General features: G+C 46.9%; 1 protein-coding gene across 2 annotated transcripts in view; it reads left to right on the forward strand.

Annotated features, from left to right (window-relative positions):
* LOC119169574 (kelch-like protein 8) overlaps window positions 1-18,676 on the forward strand; it is a 79,568-nt gene that overhangs the window by 57,991 nt on the left and 2,901 nt on the right. For both annotated transcript variants that reach the window (XM_075875491.1, XM_075875499.1), the window contains 7 exons: window positions 8,200-8,472; window positions 10,125-10,392; window positions 10,828-10,971; window positions 11,066-11,177; window positions 12,064-12,232; window positions 13,129-13,288; window positions 17,753-17,954. In XM_075875491.1, the coding sequence (XP_075731606.1) occupies window positions 8,200-8,472; window positions 10,125-10,392; window positions 10,828-10,971; window positions 11,066-11,177; window positions 12,064-12,232; window positions 13,129-13,288; window positions 17,753-17,954 (1,328 nt within the window). The remainder of the gene's footprint in view (window positions 1-8,199; window positions 8,473-10,124; window positions 10,393-10,827; window positions 10,972-11,065; window positions 11,178-12,063; window positions 12,233-13,128; window positions 13,289-17,752; window positions 17,955-18,676) is intronic.

Consider the following 18,676-nt stretch of genomic DNA (forward strand, 5'->3'; position numbering starts at 1 on the left):
GTGGATTCAACAATTTTATAATTTCAAAGTAAGCGGGAGACAATGGTTACTAAAAACTGATTTGTTCGATTGTCCTCAATATCGTAATTTCTAAAAGCGATCACGGACATCAAACGACAACGTTGAGGTCCTGCTTCGGCGCCTTTCAGCACCACCTAATGACACGTTGAGAACGCTCACATACGTAATACCATGAATTACACAACTGCGTGACACGTAGCATCACAATTGCATGCTGACCTAGCATAGACTGCGAGCTCTCTGGAGAGAAGCAGCGATTTACGCAGAAGAGTTTGAAGGTTATGGCATATATGTAGCCACCGAAATAATGAAGCACTTCATGAGCATCGGCTAAACTGTGTGATTTTCTTTAATATTTCGTGAGGGCGAACCTGCAGATGATGATGATGTTTGAAGTTTTGTGGCGCAAGGGCCGTTTCACGGCCAAAGAGCGCCAGTTCATGTTACTAAGAATATGGACAATGATTGTGATAAGCGGCTGTATAAAGGCCATAAAATTCCTCGCGGTAAGGCGGGTAAAAACATAGAAGTAATAAAATCATGACCATGCCGTGAAAGGTGTGTGTGGTGAGGATAGATGACAAGAGTTGGTGATTATAAAAAACGATGGTGGATATGAATGGCATCAGCACAATTGCCTCACTCGTTCATACCCTTGCGTCCAAGGGCCGTGAGGCAAGTGCTTTCTTGTGTAACCGCCGCAGCGAAAACCTCTCTAGAGAGGTCGTGCTACGGAATGCCTGGGTGAATGATATGAAAATTATTAATTTCTTTTAAAAACGCTAACAATGATTTATGACTAAAAAGCGGTTCCCTACCGACGAACATTGCAGGGTGTAAAGGTATATGCTGTCGGTAGGGTAATGGAAAATGTCGTTTTCTTAGAGTTTCTAAGTGTTTACACTGGATTAATATGTGAAGGACTGTCAATGCCTCTCCACATCTGTCACACAATGGTGGATCACCACCGGACAAAAGATGCGTGTGTGTCGTGTATATGTGTCCTATCCTGAGTCTTGTTAGTGTTACCTCTGTTAGACGTGATTTTGATACTGGTGGCCAATGGCCAAGGTGTGGCTTGATAACGTGTAGTTTGTTTTGTGTGTGTGTATCCCACTTGCTCTGCCAGTAGTCCCTGAGTTTTCGTTTGAGAGACGGCTTAAGATCAAGGGCCGGGATTGATGTCGGTGTAATGGCGGTGCTTTCGTGGGCGGATGCAGCAAGCTGATCCGCCATCACGTTGCCTTGAATCTCACGGTGCCCTGGCACCCAGCACACAACAACATGTCTGTTGAGTGTGTGGAGGGTGCATAAAATGGAGTAAAGTGAAACTAGGACAGGGTTTTTTTGTTTTTTAAGACTGTGCAGAGCCGTTACCACACTGAGGGAGTCTGTATAAATTACTGCTTTTTGTATTTGTGATTGTTTGATGTGTTTAGCTGCCACAAGTATCGCGTAAGCTTCCGCTGTGAAGATACTTGTGCCTGGATGTAGAGGGCCAGCATCCGAAAAGGAAGGGCCAACAGCAGCGTAGGACACAGAGGAGTTAGACTTAGAGGCATCTGTAAAAAACTCAGGACGTTTGTATTTGTGTTGAAGTTCCAAGAAGTATGTTCGAATATGGGCAATAGGCGCATGTTTAGTAACTTCTAAAAAAGACACATCGCAATCTATAGTCTGCCACTGCCACGGTGGCGGGTATGCTACAGGAGCCATTAAACTGTGTTCGAGTGACACTCCAGTGTCCTCAGCTAGACCCTTCAGGCGAACTGAGAAGGGCTGCCTCATTGAAGGCCTGTTTTGAAAAAGAATGGAGCTCGACAAGTCATTAATAGTAGAGTATGAGGGGTGCCTCTTGTCTGCTTTCACCTTAAGGAAATATACAAAGGACATGAAGCTTCTTTGCAGATGAAGCGACCACTCATTTGATTCAACGTAAAGGCTTTCTACGGGGCTGGTGCGAAAAGCACCCGTAGAAAGGCGGATGCCCGAATGGTGCACGGGATCCAGCATCTTCAAAGCACTTTGAGTCGCTGACTGATAAATAATGGCCCCATAATCTAAGCGGGTGCGAATAAGGCTTCTATACAGGTTCATGAGGCATTTCCTGTCACTACCCCACGTAGTACGTGACAACACTTTTATAACATTCATGGCTTTTAAACATTTTGTTTTTAAATACTTTATGTGGGGTACGAAGGACAACTTGTTGTCCAAGATTAAGCCTAAGAATTTATGCTCAGCTTTGACGGACAGTTGTTGCCCGTTCAGTTGAATGTCGGGCTCCGAGTGCATGCCTCTCTTTCGAGAGAACAAGACACACGTGCTTTTTTGTGGGTTAAGTCGAAATCCGTTTTCATCTGCCCATTTGGAGACCTTATTTAAACCCAGCTGCACCTGCCGCTCACACATGGCCAAGTTGCATGACTTGAAGCCAAGCTGGACGTCGTCGACATATGTACAATAGAACATATTGCAGGGAATGGACAAGTGCACAGAATTCATTTTAATAATAAAAAGTGTGCAACTAAGCACACCACCTTGTGGCACGCCTGTTTCCTGGACAAATGTTTGGGAGAGCACACTGCCCAGACGGACACGGAATGTCCGGTTTGACAGGTAACTTTCGATTATATGAAACATTCTTCCGCGCACACCAAGGTGGGACAGGTCTCTTAGAATTCCGAAACGCCATGTTGTATCATAAGCCTTTTCGATATCGAGGAACACAGAGAGAAAATATTGTTTATGGACGAAGGCGTCTCTGATCTGTGCCTCGATACGAACAAGGTGGTCTGTGGTGGATCTACTTTCTCGAAACCCGCACTGAAATGGGTCGAGCAAATTATTTGTTTCAAGAAAATGTACAAGTCGGCAGTTTATCATTTTTTCGAAGACTTTGCACAAGCAGCTGGTAAGTGCTATAGGCCTATAACTCGAGGGTAAAGAAGGGTCCTTGCCCTCTTTCAAAATGGGAATAACAATAGCCTCTTTCCAGGAGGTAGGAATAGTGCCAGAAGACCAAATAGCATTGTACAAACAAAGTAAGGTTTTTCGGGTTTCGTTTGGTAGGTTTTTTAACATTTCATACATCACACGGTCAGAACCTGGGGCAGAAGTACTGCAGGAGTTTAGAGATGTTCGGAGCTCAGCTAGACTGAAAGCTTGGTTATATGCCTCGTATCTGGTGGATTTGTGTTCGAGTTTTTGCTTTTCGATTCTTGTTCTGTATTTTTGGAAGGTGTCAGTATAGTGGGATGAGCTGGATACCTGTTCGAAGTGTGCACCGAGGAAGTTTGCCTGATCTTCCAAGGTATCACCCTGAGTGTTTACGAGTGGAAGTGTGTGTACTTGTTTCCCTGCTATTCTACCGACCATGCTCCAGACTTTAGCCTCCTGTGTGTATGAATTAACCCCTGATAAAAACTTCTGCCAGCTTTCTCTTCTGGCCTGCCGACGCGTTCTCCTGCCTTGAGACTTTATTTTCTTGAAAGTTTCAAGATTTTCGGCTGTCGGTGAGTTCCGAAGCAGCCTCCAAGCTCTGTTTTGCTGTTTGCGCGCGTTTCGGCATTCGGAATTCCACCATGGCACACATCGTTTTCCAGGGTGTCCATTTGTTTGTGGGATGCATTTTGTTGCAGCATCAATCAAAAACGTTGTGAAGTAGTTCACAGCAACATCAATGTTCAAAGTACAGATGTCATTCCAACCTAGACAAGCGATAGTATGAAACTGTTCCCAGTCGGCTCTGTTTATGAGCCACTTGGGAACACGTGGTGGACACTCAGTTACTGTCGTTGTGCTCAAAACTACGGGGAAGTGGTCACTTCCGTACAGATTACTGACGACTTTCCACTGGAGTAGAGGCACAAGAGATGGAGATACTATGCTCAGGTCTATGGAGGAGTAGGTGTTATTAGCGAGGTTATAATAGGTTGGTTCTTTTCTATTTAGGAGACACGCGCTCGACGAGATAAGGAACTGTTCGATCAGTCGACCTCGCGCGTCATACCGAGAGTCACCCCATAACCTACTATGCGCATTAAAGTCTCCAAGGAGAACATAAGGCTCCGGAAGTTCATCAATTAGAGAGTGTAAATCGCGTTTTTGGAGCTGATAGCTAGGAGGAATGTAAATACTGCAGATTGTGATTAGTTTATCAAAAAGAACCGCTCGAACAGCCACTGCCTCAAGGGATGTTTGGAGTTGTAAGTGTGTGCATGCAATTCCTTGATTCGCTATGATGGCAACACCTCCGGATGATGTCATGGCATCATCACGGTCCTTTCGAAAAATAACGTATTCGCGAAGAAAATTTGTATGTTTTGAATTAAGGTGTGTTTCTTGTACACACAGCACTTTTGGTGAGTGTTCGTGTAGGAGTTCTTGGATGTCGTCAAGGTTTCTGAGAAGGCCCCTGACGTTCCATTGTATAATTTGAGTGTTCATGGTGAATGTAAAATAATGCTGTGTGTACGAAAAGCGAGTGGCTGTTTAGACGTGGAGTTTCAGTTCACTTAACAGGGCCGTCACCAGGCCCTGTTATTTGCTTTTTTGTTTTCTTGGCGCGCTCCAAAGAGCCACGCCGCTCTTTCGGCACCAAGGGTGCCGACGTATCCATTGCCTCCTCAGAGGCACTGGATGCCCGCACGTGCGGGCTGTTAGTTTGGATTTTGGGCCTCGCCTGGTGAGGGGAGGCCTTGAGACCCGAAGACTCTGGAGTCTCCGGTCTCTGTTTGGGAGTAGGCGGTGTAGCCTGGGCTACAGCCGCCTTGGGGGCAGGTGCCACAGCCGACGGCTCGCTCTGCGCAGGCCGAAGGGGTGGCGAGGGCTGGTGCGGCGTTGCCCCCTGACGCGCCGCATCAGCATATGTTGCGCCGTAAAAAGGCGACACTCTTCGTCTTGCTTCTTTAAATGTGATGTTTTCTTTGACTTTAAGAGTGATTATTTCTTTTTCTTTCTTCCAGTTAGGACACGAACGCGAATACGCGGCGTGTTCCCCGTCACAATTCACGCAGTGAGGCGTAGTAACACAGTTATCAGATGGGTGGCCGTGGCTACCACATCTTGCACAAGTTTCCTGACCCCGGCAGTTCTGCGAGCCATGACCAAATCGTTGACATTTATAACACCGTCTTGGATTGGGAATGTAGGGACGGACAGAGAGTTTGATGTATCCTGTGTCTATAGATGAAGGCAGTGTGCTAGATGCGAAGGTGAGTATTAAATGTTTGGTAGGTATTTCTTTGTTGTCTCGTCTGATGACGATTCGTTTCACATCTGTGACATTTTGCTCTTTCCACCCTTCAAGCAGTTCCTGTTCAGACATTTCAAGAAGGTCTGCTTCTGAAACAACTCCGCGTGAGGTGTTCATTGATCTATGGGGTGAAATAGATACTGGGATATTACCAAATGCTGCGAGACTGCCAATTTTTTCATAGTGGTGTTTTTCAGGCAGCTCAAGGAGAAGGTCTCCGCTAGCCATCTTTGTAACCTTGTATCCTGGGCCCAAGACCTCTGTCAGGGATTTAGCAACAAGAAATGGAGATATTGCTCTGGCTTGTTTTGTTGGGTTTTCGCTGTGCACAACATGGAATTTGGGAAAGCATTGTCTGGGTTGGCTGAAAATTGATATGTCATCGGTGCGTCCCCTCTTAGGCGGGAGACGATCTAGGAGACGGGGAAATGCAGGTGTTCCCATAGTAGTGTACTTTTTGTTCGGCAGCAATGGCGACCACCCACCATGGAGTCCAACCAGGGGACGCTGAAGCACTTAATAGCATAAGGCTGCAGACGCCAGCCGTACATTGCCACTATAACCAAATATAACTACTCAAGGTTGAGTAATTACACAAGGTTAACCCTTGCCGCCATGAAAAATCGGAAGTAAATGGAAGAGAGAAGAAGACAGGACAGATTTAAAGACGAGAAAAGACTAAGATGTAGGAAGAGAGAGATAGGAAAAGGCGACTGCCGATTTCCCCTGGGTGGGTCAGCCCAGGGGTGCCGTCTACGTGAAGCCGGGGCCAAAGAGGTGTGTTGCCTCTGCCGGGGGGCCTTCAAGGTCCAATCACCCAGCTTTGGCTCAACCCCCAGGATCCCCTTTTCCCCGGACACGGCAAAGCCACGCACGGCTAGGCGTGGGAGGGAGCCGAAACTCCCCCGTTAGCTCGGGTCCGTGGTGTCGCTACACACCAAACGCCTACTTGCGCAGGCGCCCCTGCGGGGGCGAACCTGCAGAGGCTTAGAGATTCAAGCCAAGGGGAAATATACATTTCGTGGCGTGCTACTGGAATAATGTGTACGCACCATTAAGTTCCCACGTTTCAGTGTACTGTCGACTTCAAATGGAACCCGAACCACGGCCAATCTCGGAGGCCATGCCTGAACAGCGGCAAGCGTTCGCAATCCGTGGACAGGAGCGCATATGCGCAGTGCTGCCGAACTTGATGAACGCGCCTGTCATAGGTGATGACTCCACGGCGAGCACTATTAACTATTCTTTACGGATGGGCTTGAGCGCCGCAATGTTGTGCTGTTAAACTTTCTTTTGCATCTTTAACAACTAAACGAACAGTGTTTGGGTTTACGCATACGCATGAACATGGTTGGTTTGGTGCATAGAATTTCGATTGATTGATAAGTGGGGTTTGATATCCCAAAACCACCATGTAATTATTGTGCTGCATATGATGTTTCATGGTCTTGTTAATATTCATCGCGATATGCAAAAACAAGAAAACATAATCTTAACAGCCCAAGATCGCGGCGCCCAGATGTCTTACGGAAAACAGAAAAAAAAGAAGGGGAAACAAGAAAGAGTCCAATAAAGTTTCTTAAAGGGCCAGTAAGAAACCCTGTAGTTCAAAAATGTTTATAAAAAGAAATATATGCAATTTTGCTTTGTGAACATGATGGATGGATGAAATAACTTTATTAAAGTCCAATAGGCTTTGCTAGTGTCCTAGCCCGAAGCGGGCCGCGCCCACGTTGGGACTGAAAGACCTACTAGCCTTCGTGGGCCCATCTGACTGACCCCAATTGTCCTTCTAATGTAGTACTCCGCAAAGCTGCGTCCCATCGTTCTTCGGTATTTTCCTTGTCGCTGCGTAACGCGGAGCAACGCCAGATCATATGAGCAATATCTATAGTGTCATAGCATTGATCGCATGTTGCAGGAACACAGAACGCCGGATGAATCCTGTTAATTAACAACGTATTCAGATGACGCAAGACTTTTGCAAATACGTGCCATATTAAGGAAATTACAGGGGTTACAACATCGGTTTCAGCTGATTTCAAATTTTTGCGCGGCCTCGCCACCCTTCTCCCTCACAGGGAGGAGAAGGCATAGCCCGTCGTCGTGACTAGTTTACACCAATCGACGAGCTGCGTGCTACGTGAAGTCGCCGATTGCGTCACTGCGCGCGAAAGGAAGATTGGTCAGGCGTAGGAAGTGAGCGCGGGAATTTTTTATATTTTTTTTTCGAAATGGATGCCTTACATGGCGCACAGCGCTGTATTATTTGAAAAACGTGATCACTGCGGTCCACTCTACGAGAAGCCGAGTTTCTTTGGGAGGGTGTAAAAAAAAATCACAGCATATCCGCAGAATGAATGATGATGAGTGAGGCGAAGTGTCCGTCAACCCGTCCGAGATTCCGTCCATGCGTCCATCCGTCCATACGTGTGCCCGTTCGTGAGTCCCTCCGTCCATCCATGTGTCTATCTGTCCGTCTGCTTGTCTGTCTGTCCATGCGGGCGTCCGTCCGTCCATCTAGTGAACACTTCAAGTACCACAATCTCGCTTTTTTTATCATATATTCATCATATACAAGTAAGTATTGCCATTCAGTGGGCAATCCAAGGACTAAACAACAGTATGTGCCACATTTCTGTTGTCAGCGCTTTGTTAACACCGAGAGCGTGATAACGACGCTGTGCTACGTTTTTCGTAACATGTGGACACGCGGATATGTGCCCCAGGGCGAGTATGTGCCACTGGTATGCGGGTATGCGCCACAGGTTACGCACCGCGACAACGAGGGACGCACAAGACACGCTATAAGTAGATACGACCCTAAACGTGAGAGCTTGTTGACTGGCCCTTTGAAAACAGGCACCATCTGTCGGAGTCGATCACTGCTTGCCCACATGTCGCGTATTTCGCACACGCAGGCTCTTCTGCACGCCTCGTCGGTGCTGCAAATGGAGCCATTGACGCACGCCTGCTCGGCCTTTGTACGCACCCACCTGGAACCCAGCAACGCTCTCGGCGTGTGGCAGTTCGCCGAGTCGCACGGTCTGCGTGGTCTCGCCCGCAGCGCCGAGCTGTTCGCGCGAGGACACTTCTCGAAGGTGGCCACCGGCAGGGAGTTCCTGGCTCTCGGCTCGCAGCACCTTGCCAGGCTATTGGTCGCCTCCGACCTCGCCGTGGAGTCCGAGGCACAGGCACGTGGTCGGCCGTATTTCAATTCCCTGTTTTGAATGTAAAGAAGTATACACGGTCCCTTAGCGCTAAGTTCTCCTTGAAGGAGTGCGTAAAGGGGCCGGGTTATCGCAGCGCCTCCCTTTCTACTAAGTCAATGTATAGGGAAGATTTCGCTCACCCCTGCCATCTTGTAGTCAATTGCAATAGGAGATCTAACAGAGATTTGGACAAATTGATTGGTATTGATCTTGAAAACAGTACGTGCAACGACAAGAAGACCAATTATGTTTCTATCTTCTTTTGTTTTTGCGCCGTTATTAAGGCAATTGTGTTGATTTCGATCAATTTATGTCGGGCTGATGCAAATTAGGAGCGCATTGCACGCGAGTCCACCTACATTAACGCCTCTGGAAACCTATACACGCAGCAATTCAATTCTGTTGAAGCGCGCGTGGTGTTGCGCGTGTGTGTCAAAATACTCCGGAAACGACGCACTGAACATTCATAGGCCGGCATCTCCAAGTTGGAAGAACAATGGTGCCATTTAAACGACACGTTCAGTCAATTTGCCCCCAGCAACGCTAATCATCATCCCCTCATCATCATGGTGGAGTACCATACTCCTCCAATTCGCCTCGCCGAATAGTTTCGGTTTCGCGAATAAAAACTGTGAGAACCAAACGGACATAAGAATATTTGTGTGGGAGATGTGTTCACCCACCTTTTTTTTATTTATTTCAGCGGCAACGTTGCTAAATATGCACCTATAGGGTTCACGTTTGGTGTTCTAACGTCCCGTTTTTATGGCCTGCTGGCAATTGGTGAGCCTCTAACGCGAGCACCAGACAGCAAGCCACGCATATGCATGGGGTGTCTTCTCAGGCGCAAAATACACTGAAAACGACATATCAAGGAGCTAAAGCCGCGGCTCAAAAAGGCTATAAGCATGTGACATGCCTCGCACGGCGTTGCCACAACATCGGTGACCACGCACACTTACGGAAGTGCGAACACAGTGAAAGCGAGCAGGAAGCATCAGAAACGGCAGACAAACCAAAGATGTGCGCCTGCGTTCCACGTCTCATGATGGTTTTGTGAGCTAACTGACGCTACAGGTTAATCCTTTGTTAATTTAATCACCGCCAGGAAATTAAGATTGCCAAATGACGGATATACCTTAACGAAAATATTCTCTAACAGCTAAAATATTCAGCAATGACTCAAAGACTGACAATGCGGTAGCAGCTTATGTTACATGAGCTCCGAGAAGCTCTTCAAACAATATGGTGAGGACGCCGACTTGTAAGAAGTATTTGCCGAATACCATCTCTAATAGTACGTTGTGGCCCCGCCGTAGTGGTGTAGTGACTAAGGTACACGGCTGCTGACCCGCAAGTCGCGGGTTCAAATCCCGGCTGCGGTGGCTGCATTACCGATGGAGGCGGAAATGTAGTAGGCCCGTGTACTCAGATTTGGGTGCACGTTAAAGAACCCCAGGTGGTCAAAATTTCCGGAGCCCTCCACTACGGCGTCTCTCATAATCAAATTGTGGTTTTGGGACGTTAAGCCCCAGAAATCAATCAATAGTGCGTTGTGCATGGTGAATAGAGAGCGCTCGTTGATTACCACAGAGCGCACGAAAGGGACTTCCAAAGTGGGCCCTCGGTCGCAGGTGTACGAAGCTCTGATGAGCTGGGTGCGCCACGACACCGCCGCACGGACGGCGGACCTGCCGAGCCTGCTGTCTCGGGTGCGTCTGCCACTGCTACCTCCCGGCTACGTGCGCCGTCGTTCCGAGGACGAAGAGTTGCTGCGAAACTGCCACAGGTGCCGTGACCTACTGGACGAAGCACGCGACCAGCAGCTCTGGAAGGCCGGCCTGCTCGTTGGCACACCACCGGCACCTGGTGAACGATCTAGGCCCCGCCATAGCTATGCCGGTATGAGCGCCGTACAATCCAATAAACAGCCGCGCATAGAAGGCATTTTCGGTGTAATCCTGGTTCGATGTTACGGCAAACATTGGATACTCGTCGATACGTTCAGTTACCACTCAAAGTCAACACCCAGTGATACCTAGCGACGCACCATGATAAAACCTGGACACTGCGAAATGGACGAGCCGAAACCGGGTGCAACAGCTTCCAAGATACCCCCGGTCTGCATGCGTTCCGTTATGTCTTAGACTGAACCAGTTGGTTACAGAAAAGCTAAAGACATAAGAAAGCCAAAGACGATAGTGGTTATTACATCTGAAGAAAAGTCTAAAACAACACGACAAAGCTGAACGACTGGAAGCTAAAAAAAAGGGGGGGGGGGCACCATTTTTTTTTTTTGTATTCGTTCTAGGCGAAATAGGACGACTCTTTTTTCAGGAACCATATTTTGCGTTGGGGGCCGAGACGCCAGCGGGGAGCCGTCATCGTCCACGGAATTCTACAGCATTGCGGATAACAAGTGGCTCAAGGCAACCGACATGACCACCAGGCGTCGACACGTAGGTGTCGCATCAGTGGACGGTAAGCTCTTCGCTCAATTTGCCTGCGTGTGCCTCACTTCGTCGCCTCAAAACAAAAATGTCGAAGTGTAGACTTTACGTTTGTACTTGTCTAGGAAAACTCTATGCCGTGGGTGGAAGCGACGACAAACACCACCTTGCGAGCGCCGAAGTATTCGACCCCGCAAACAACAGCTGGAAGTTGATATGTCCCATGAACGTCCCCAGGTAGGTTCAATTGCACTTCCCTAAACGTATTCACCCAAAGAAAGTGCTATAGCGCAATCACTTGGTAGTCTATAGAATGCTTGTGCGCTCCAACACATTCAATGCTGTTTACTATACTTCGGCCTGCCGGCTTTTAGAGATACTACAAATATTTTGTGTCTTTATTATGCATATTACGCCTTTCTCAATTTCAGCGCTCATGCGAAGGCTGCCAGCAGTTTAGCACCATTGTTTGACAGAAATACCAATTTCCACAACACGAACTTTAATTTCTAGCGCATCCATTTAATTGTACCGATGAGTTCAAGCTGGTTAATCGATCCCGTGGAATTTGGTGAGGTGACGAAAGTTTTGTGAAAGGAAACACTTTTTTTTTTTTTGCATTTACCCGATTGAAGCACGAAGCGAAAAAAAAATCGTACATTTTTTTTTTCTGTTTCCTTGTCTTTTTTGTTGGCTTGCTTGCTTGCTTCAGAGAAAGGATTCTTTATGTTCCGCCATTCAAACCCTGGACCAACGTAGTGTAACCCTCTGCACTAACAAAAAGATGGCACGTCACAACGCGAGGACGAATCAGCTCATAACGAGAAAGGCTAATTGACAAAGGATGTCACAGCGTGCACTAGATTCGTTTAATCAGGTGTGCTGAAAAAAAAAACGGAATGTGGAGAGATGCTCCTTCGTAGCTTCCTTCCTTCGTTCTTGCACTTGATACGCTAGGACTTTCTTTATTATTTCATTTTCATCATTATTTACAATTTCATTTAGCTGTAAAATCCTCATTACATTAGCCGCTTAATGTTGTTCTCATGACATTCGGCACAGACGTCCATAGTTGCCATCCAACCAGACATTGTACCACGTGCTCGTTTCTGGCATGTCGCAGGCGCGGTCTGGGGCTCTGCGAGCTGAGCGGGCCCCTGTACGCCATCGGAGGCATGGACGACACGACGTACTTCAACACGGTCGAGCGCTACGACAGTCAGTCGGACACTTGGACAATGGTCGCCCCCATGAAGTCGCCGCGAGGGGGAGTTGCCATCGCTGTCCTAAAGGTCAGCATAATCTTCACGCAGTTCGCATCGAAAATATTAATAAATAAATAAAACTGAAACTAAAACAAAAATATTGATTACGCTTGGTCTCATGTTTATCAAAAACACAGCTCTGTAGTTAGCAAGAATATCCCGTTCCCTTATCAGTGTTCCACTGCTAGGCGTGGGAACTGGAAATATTTGTTTGCTGGCACAGTATGTTATACAATTATAACATTTGAATGACGTAGACGAAGAAAAAAAAAGAACGCTGGCATGGACTCAATGCTTACAGAGCACAATAGACGTTAGGGTGTGCAACAAATAAGCCAACCCTGGATATTCACATGAAACACGTAATTCATTTGACATGACCCATTTTCTTACCGTACGTGTATGGAGGCCCCGAATATGAAACACACATTCAAGATTTTACTGATTCCGTCTATTCGACGCGGCAGCTGTACAGTGTTCCAAGATGCCAGGGCAAAGTAAGCGATACCGACAGTGTGTGGCAGCTTGGGCTAGTTGGTATGGCATGACGATAGTTTTAGCGCGAAAACAAAACGACGACACAGAGACAAGAAGGACACGAAAGACACGAACGCCCTTGTCTTTCGTGTCCTTGTCTTCGTGTCGTCGTTTTGTTTTCGCGCTATAACTATCGTGATATACCGACAGTTTCAGTGCAATCACATTCAAAAGTCGGAGAAATCGTAGCTAATCTTGTGTAGTGTCATGACCTCCTCTATAGTAGTATAGTGTAGTGTAGCGCGACACTCGGGCATTCATGTCACACTCAGCCACTTTACTTTCTCACTATAAAACTTTGAAGTGAAGTTTTGAACTCCTTTAACACCTTTTTTTCTTTAAATGTGTAGACGAGAGTTGACGGTTGATCATGTTTACGTGCGCAGGACTGTATCTACGCCATAGGCGGAAACGTGGGTCAGACGTCGCTCAGCACTTGCGAGAAGTACGACCCTCACCTCAACAAGTGGTCGTACGTGGCCGAGACGAATCAGCGCAGGGCCGGAGCTGGGGCAGTCGCCCTGGACGGCTTCATCTATGTTGTAGGCGAGTGCAGATTCACCATGCACGAACTTTTAACTTGACGCAACTGAGTCGGCTATCCCGAAAGAGCGTGTTTGTGCCACAACGCGCTGTCATCTAAACTAACATATATTTAATAATATTGCACGGTGGCTGAGGAGCATTCGTGCAAAGTAAAACTGATGTGAAAGGTTCACGTGATTGATTGATTGATATGAGGGATTTAACGTCCCAAAACCAACATATGATTATGAGAGACGCCGTAGTGGATGGCTCCGGAAATTTCGACACCTGGGATTTTTTAACGTGCACCCAAATCTGAGCGCACGGGCGTACAACATTTCCGCCTCCATCGAAAAAAAAAGTTTCACGTGAGGCGCCACCAGTTGCATGTTTATAGTCAACGAATTCGTAGCACGTTTAGAACAACTATACATTCACTGAAGACGATGACAAAGAGACTCGTTTGTCCCTTGCGTGTAAGGGCGTGGGATATGCGCATACACCTTATGAAAAGTTGCTGCCATCTATCGTGTGCATTGCCGCCATGTTAGAGGCTCATCGCATTGCAGCATACGCACAGGTCCGCGCTTGTTTACATATATACGTATACGCAAGCCGTATCGATGTGAGGCGTGTATTGGCTGATAAGATAATCGCAATGCCGACGTATTGCTGCGTCCCTTGCTGCACACGGAGAGGAACTCGGAATGCTGAAGTAAAAAAAAAAGGTAGAACGTAAACTTTGCCCCTTGTTATTTTTTTCAAGCTGACGAAGTTTCCAGCATGTGCTCCGGCTACCTTTCCCGAAAGACGTCTTTGCGTTTTTCTATCTGATTGATATGTGGGGTTTAACGTCCCAAAACCACCATATGATTATGAGAGACGCCGTAGTGGAGGGCTCCGGAAATTTTGACCACCTGGGGTTCTTTAACGTGCACCCAAATCTTGCGTTTTTCTATCTAAGAAAGTAAGTCGACTCATGCTCCCACGAATTGTACTCGTGCTCGCACAAATTGCTGCACGCCGAAATTAAGGCACTTTTTTTTTTTTTGCGCCATTTTCGCAACCAGCCGTTTACTAAGTGAAGGCGACTCATACGCTTCGCGCGAAGCCATACATTGACGCAACGAACTTAATCTCGGCTTATCGCGCCTGCCTGCATTTCGTTGAATGTACCGAGCACATGGAACGCTTGAAAAACGTGTGCAGTCATGCGCAAGTCACCCCACTAAACAACAGCTTGTCACGCTCCAGAAGAGAAAATTAAACAAAGATGCTTCAGCACCGTCGCTTCCGCGCAGAATGAACCGATGACGCGCACTTTCTTCTAATTAAGCGTGTGTCGTTACCGAAACGTAATGAACAAAACTGCGCATGTGCTGGCAGCATGCACATGACGTCATCATTCTAGAAGTACACTAAGTGTTCACTGCCTCAGGTACAAACTCGACGACACATTTTTGGCACTGTAGGCAAAGCTGCGGGGGCAGAGCATCCACACATGTACGAAGTAGTCCGATTCGGCAGGCGCTTCGTAACGCTGTGGAAAGTTATGGGGGCGCATCATCAGCGTTTCATGTCGACGCAGACGCCCCCTTGGCGTTTGAGGTACACACGCAAAAAGCGGGACTTTCTCGCGCGTTCAAAAACACAAATTCACAACGATCAAAATTTAAAAAAAACTAACATTTTACTGCTGTGAGCGGCGTCCTGTCTGAAATGGCTCCACGTAGAAAATAAAGGGGGAACTTTAATATTTCACGGTGAAAAATACGGGCGCTATAGTGGAACTACATTCACTGGATACACGCGATTTGGCTCGGCAGCCTTCGCTTCAGTGCCAAGAATTCAATGCCGCCGAGAGTACACCATTAAAATCCATTAAATTCGCACATAGTGTTGTTGCAATAGTGTAATCAAATCCCGGAACTATACGCAGACAGCATACGCCTGACTGCAAGTACTTTTTTTTTTAACTTTCCTTCTCTAGCTTCCCACGCTGCGCGCCTTTGTGTCGGCTACAGTACATCGTTGATGATGATCTAAGTTTTCTTTTAATGTTTAGCCATTTGTGATATAGTTGAAAAACGTGATAATTTTTCTTTATTTACAGATACTGTCAAACCTTACCCAGGGCCATTACAGGAGTGGAAGACGAAAACATAAAGACATAATCATTCTAGAATCGTTACAAAATTAACATGTATCATTGGACCTTACTCAAAAGGATCAATACGAAGTAGAACTCACAAAAATGCAACAGCATTAAAATAAATACACCAGATCGTATACAGACAAAATAAAGCTTAGTTATCTACAAATGACATCGTGTGAACTGCACTATCTGTGAGTTCCTTTAGTGAATCTCCAGCTATACATTAGTTTTGATATAATTTCTTGGGCTATACGAGCCAAAACCACGGTATGACTATGAAGCTTCAGTGATTTCGATCATCTGGTTAAATCTTATAGTGCGCGGGGCTTCTAGCAGTTCAGCTCCACGACGTTCGCACCAGCAGCCGAGCACGACTTCGGTGAACCTCCTATTTCAGTTTTTTTTTTCTCTATCTGCTTTTTCTCTCGTTTTGTATACGTCCGTAAAATGCCTGCCCCGAAAGTGAATGTTCCCTGACTCCGTCACTTTTTCATGATATCAAAACAAAATCACGACATCAGTCCTAAATTCACCCGCCTTTTCGCATGCTGCACGTTTGCAACGTAAAAAAGCCAACTTTGCACCAAGACAGATATGGATTCAGGGGGGGGGGGGGATAGGGGGCGATCGCCTCCCTCCCACCAAAGCCTGTGTCTTCACCCAACGCCCTCTTCAGTCATGGCTGTTCACCTCCTATCACCGATTAGGTTTAATGAGTGGGACCACTGTGAGCACATATTTAACAGTATTTATGATATTATAGGGGGTTTCGTGCTAGTAAAAACAAATAAAGTAACGACGCCATCCGCCTCTCCCGTGTTACTTCAAGCGACCGCCCTCGTAATATGAGCGGCTGGATCCGCCCCTGCACCAAGAGGGCACAGAACCCTTAAAAGAACACTAAACTATCTTGCTTTCTCCGTCAGCGAATGGTGAAAACTAGCAGCTGGCATTTAGCGCACTGCAACAAGCCTGCGACCTGCACTTGGTAATCGCGTCGACATAGGTAAGGCACCATGGTCAAAACTGCTGTGGCAGACGTATCTCCTGTTGCGGCCACCATGGTTGCGGCCGATTTCCGTTGATACCTTGTTTCGATATATGTGGAGTAAGCAACTCACCATTACTTTGCCCAAAAACTCCACTCCTATTGCAGTCCTAAATGTCCTGGAAATGAAGGGTGTAGGAAGAGTTAAGTATACATTCCTATAGTTTGAGAAATGACATAAGGCTGTTTACCATTGAGATTGCGATATTGCAGTATACTGTACCTTATTATTTGCTTATTATCTGGCTCGGTGCAAAAAGCAACGCGCGTAGGCCGTCTTTTTTTTTTTCCTGACTAGTGTTCCCAGTTTATCGCTAGGCGTGCCCACGCTCACTTTTTTCATTGAAATAAATTGTGCATGCGTAAACAAAAAATTGGTTGCTTCGCTTTTAACACTATGGGTATTTGTGTCAAATCAAATCTTCTTTTGGGCCTTCTCCCATATTGCTCGGCTAATCACAAGGATTCACAAAAACCCCGAAAATGTTTTCGGACTGTACACATTGGCTTGGAGGGAGCCGAGCATAATTTTCCCCGTGCGTACTTTGGCGAAATTGCGAAGCCTATTCGCTGCACTAACCAACCCGTCCCTCGCGCCCTCTTTCACAGATATGCTTCTTCTTTTTTTTATTTTTCTGAAACTCTGGGCATGGTTCACAAGTCTCCGGACGACTGTCTGGCCGAGAGAACTTCGGTAGCGAATGTGGCAGCGTAATGGGATACCAGTGCGAAAGCTTTGTCGTATTTCCCACGAGCCGATCTTGGATTTACCAACGACACAAGACGCATTCTCTTAGGAGTAATAAACCCCCGCCGTGGTGGTCTAGTGGCTAAGGTACTCGGCTGCTGACCCGCAGATCGCGGGTTCGAATCCCGGCTGCGGCGGCTGAATTTCCGATGGAGGCGGAAATGTTGTAGGCCCGTGTGCTCACATTTGGGTGCACGTTAAAGAACCCCAGGTGGTCGAAATTTCCGGAGCCCTCCACTACGGCGTCTTTCATAATCATATGGTGGTTTTGGGACGTTAAACCCCACATATCAATCTTAGCAGTAATAAAGAATCAAGCCACCAACAGAAGTCGCCAACAGCACGTCTCAGCAGGTGTGCGGAAACTAGTACCTATAGCCTCTAGCAATCCATGGTTTCTAACTTTTCGTTGAGCTGCGCACGAAGCACCCCGTCTCTTTGTCCGTTATATCAACTAGGTAACATGAACTTTGCATCCAATGCTATAGCTCTGCAGCTCAGCATGCCACTGACACTTGCCGTTGTTCCATGCAGGGGGCTTCGACAACAACTTACCTCTAAGCTCGGCGGAACGGTACGACGCCGAGCTAGATCGGTGGGTTGGTGTGCGGCCCATGAGCACCAGCAGAGGAGGTGTGGGCGTCGCCAGTCTAGCAGGAAGACTGTACGCCGTCGGAGGGCACAACGGAAGCAAATACCTGGACTCGGTCGAAGCTTACGACCCGGTACTCGACAGGTGAGGCAAAGATTATGGCGTTAGGGTTCAATCGATAAGCTTGCGACTAGCACTCGGCTGGTGACCAAGAAGAGACTCAAGGCGACCGATGTTAACAACCCGTCGCCATGTCTAATTCGCATCTGCACGCACATCTTACATGTAAAATAAGCTGATGTGTTTCTGTTAATTTTTGTCGGAAGTTTGCGACTGCAATCACGTTACTGAAACATCGAACAGCGAGCGACTGCGCCGATGTGCGCATTCGTGATCGTTTGCGACTTTGTGCGATATATCAAAAACAGCGACATAGTCCAAACTGTAAATATATTATATATAAGGATATTCATGCATCATGATTCGTGAAATTTGCTCACCTCTGAATAGCATGCATGAACAGGTCAGAAGCTAAGATAAACAAGTGGTGTATATAGTATGCTGCCGAAAAAAAAAAAAAAACAGGCTATAGAGATAGAACCAAAGTGGCGTTATTAACGATAAAACAAAGAAAAAATATATAAAAACAAATTTCGTACACTCGGCGTCTCGATGCGCATTCGCTAACTTGCCTGAACGAAAGACTACGCGTTGTTATGCGCTTTTCCCTACCCTTCTCTTACCTCTTCTCTTGTCTCTTTATTCCCATTCCCCCTTCCCTGCGCATAACTGTGGAGGTGCCCTCAATAGAGAGAGGCAGTAACGGGACCGCGCTTTTTTCTTCCCTTTTCCTCTTTTCAAAGCCA

The sequence above is a fragment of the Rhipicephalus microplus genome, chromosome 2 (assembly GCF_043290135.1).
Source record: "Rhipicephalus microplus isolate Deutch F79 chromosome 2, USDA_Rmic, whole genome shotgun sequence".
In the NCBI taxonomy this organism is placed as follows: domain Eukaryota; kingdom Metazoa; phylum Arthropoda; class Arachnida; order Ixodida; family Ixodidae; genus Rhipicephalus; species Rhipicephalus microplus.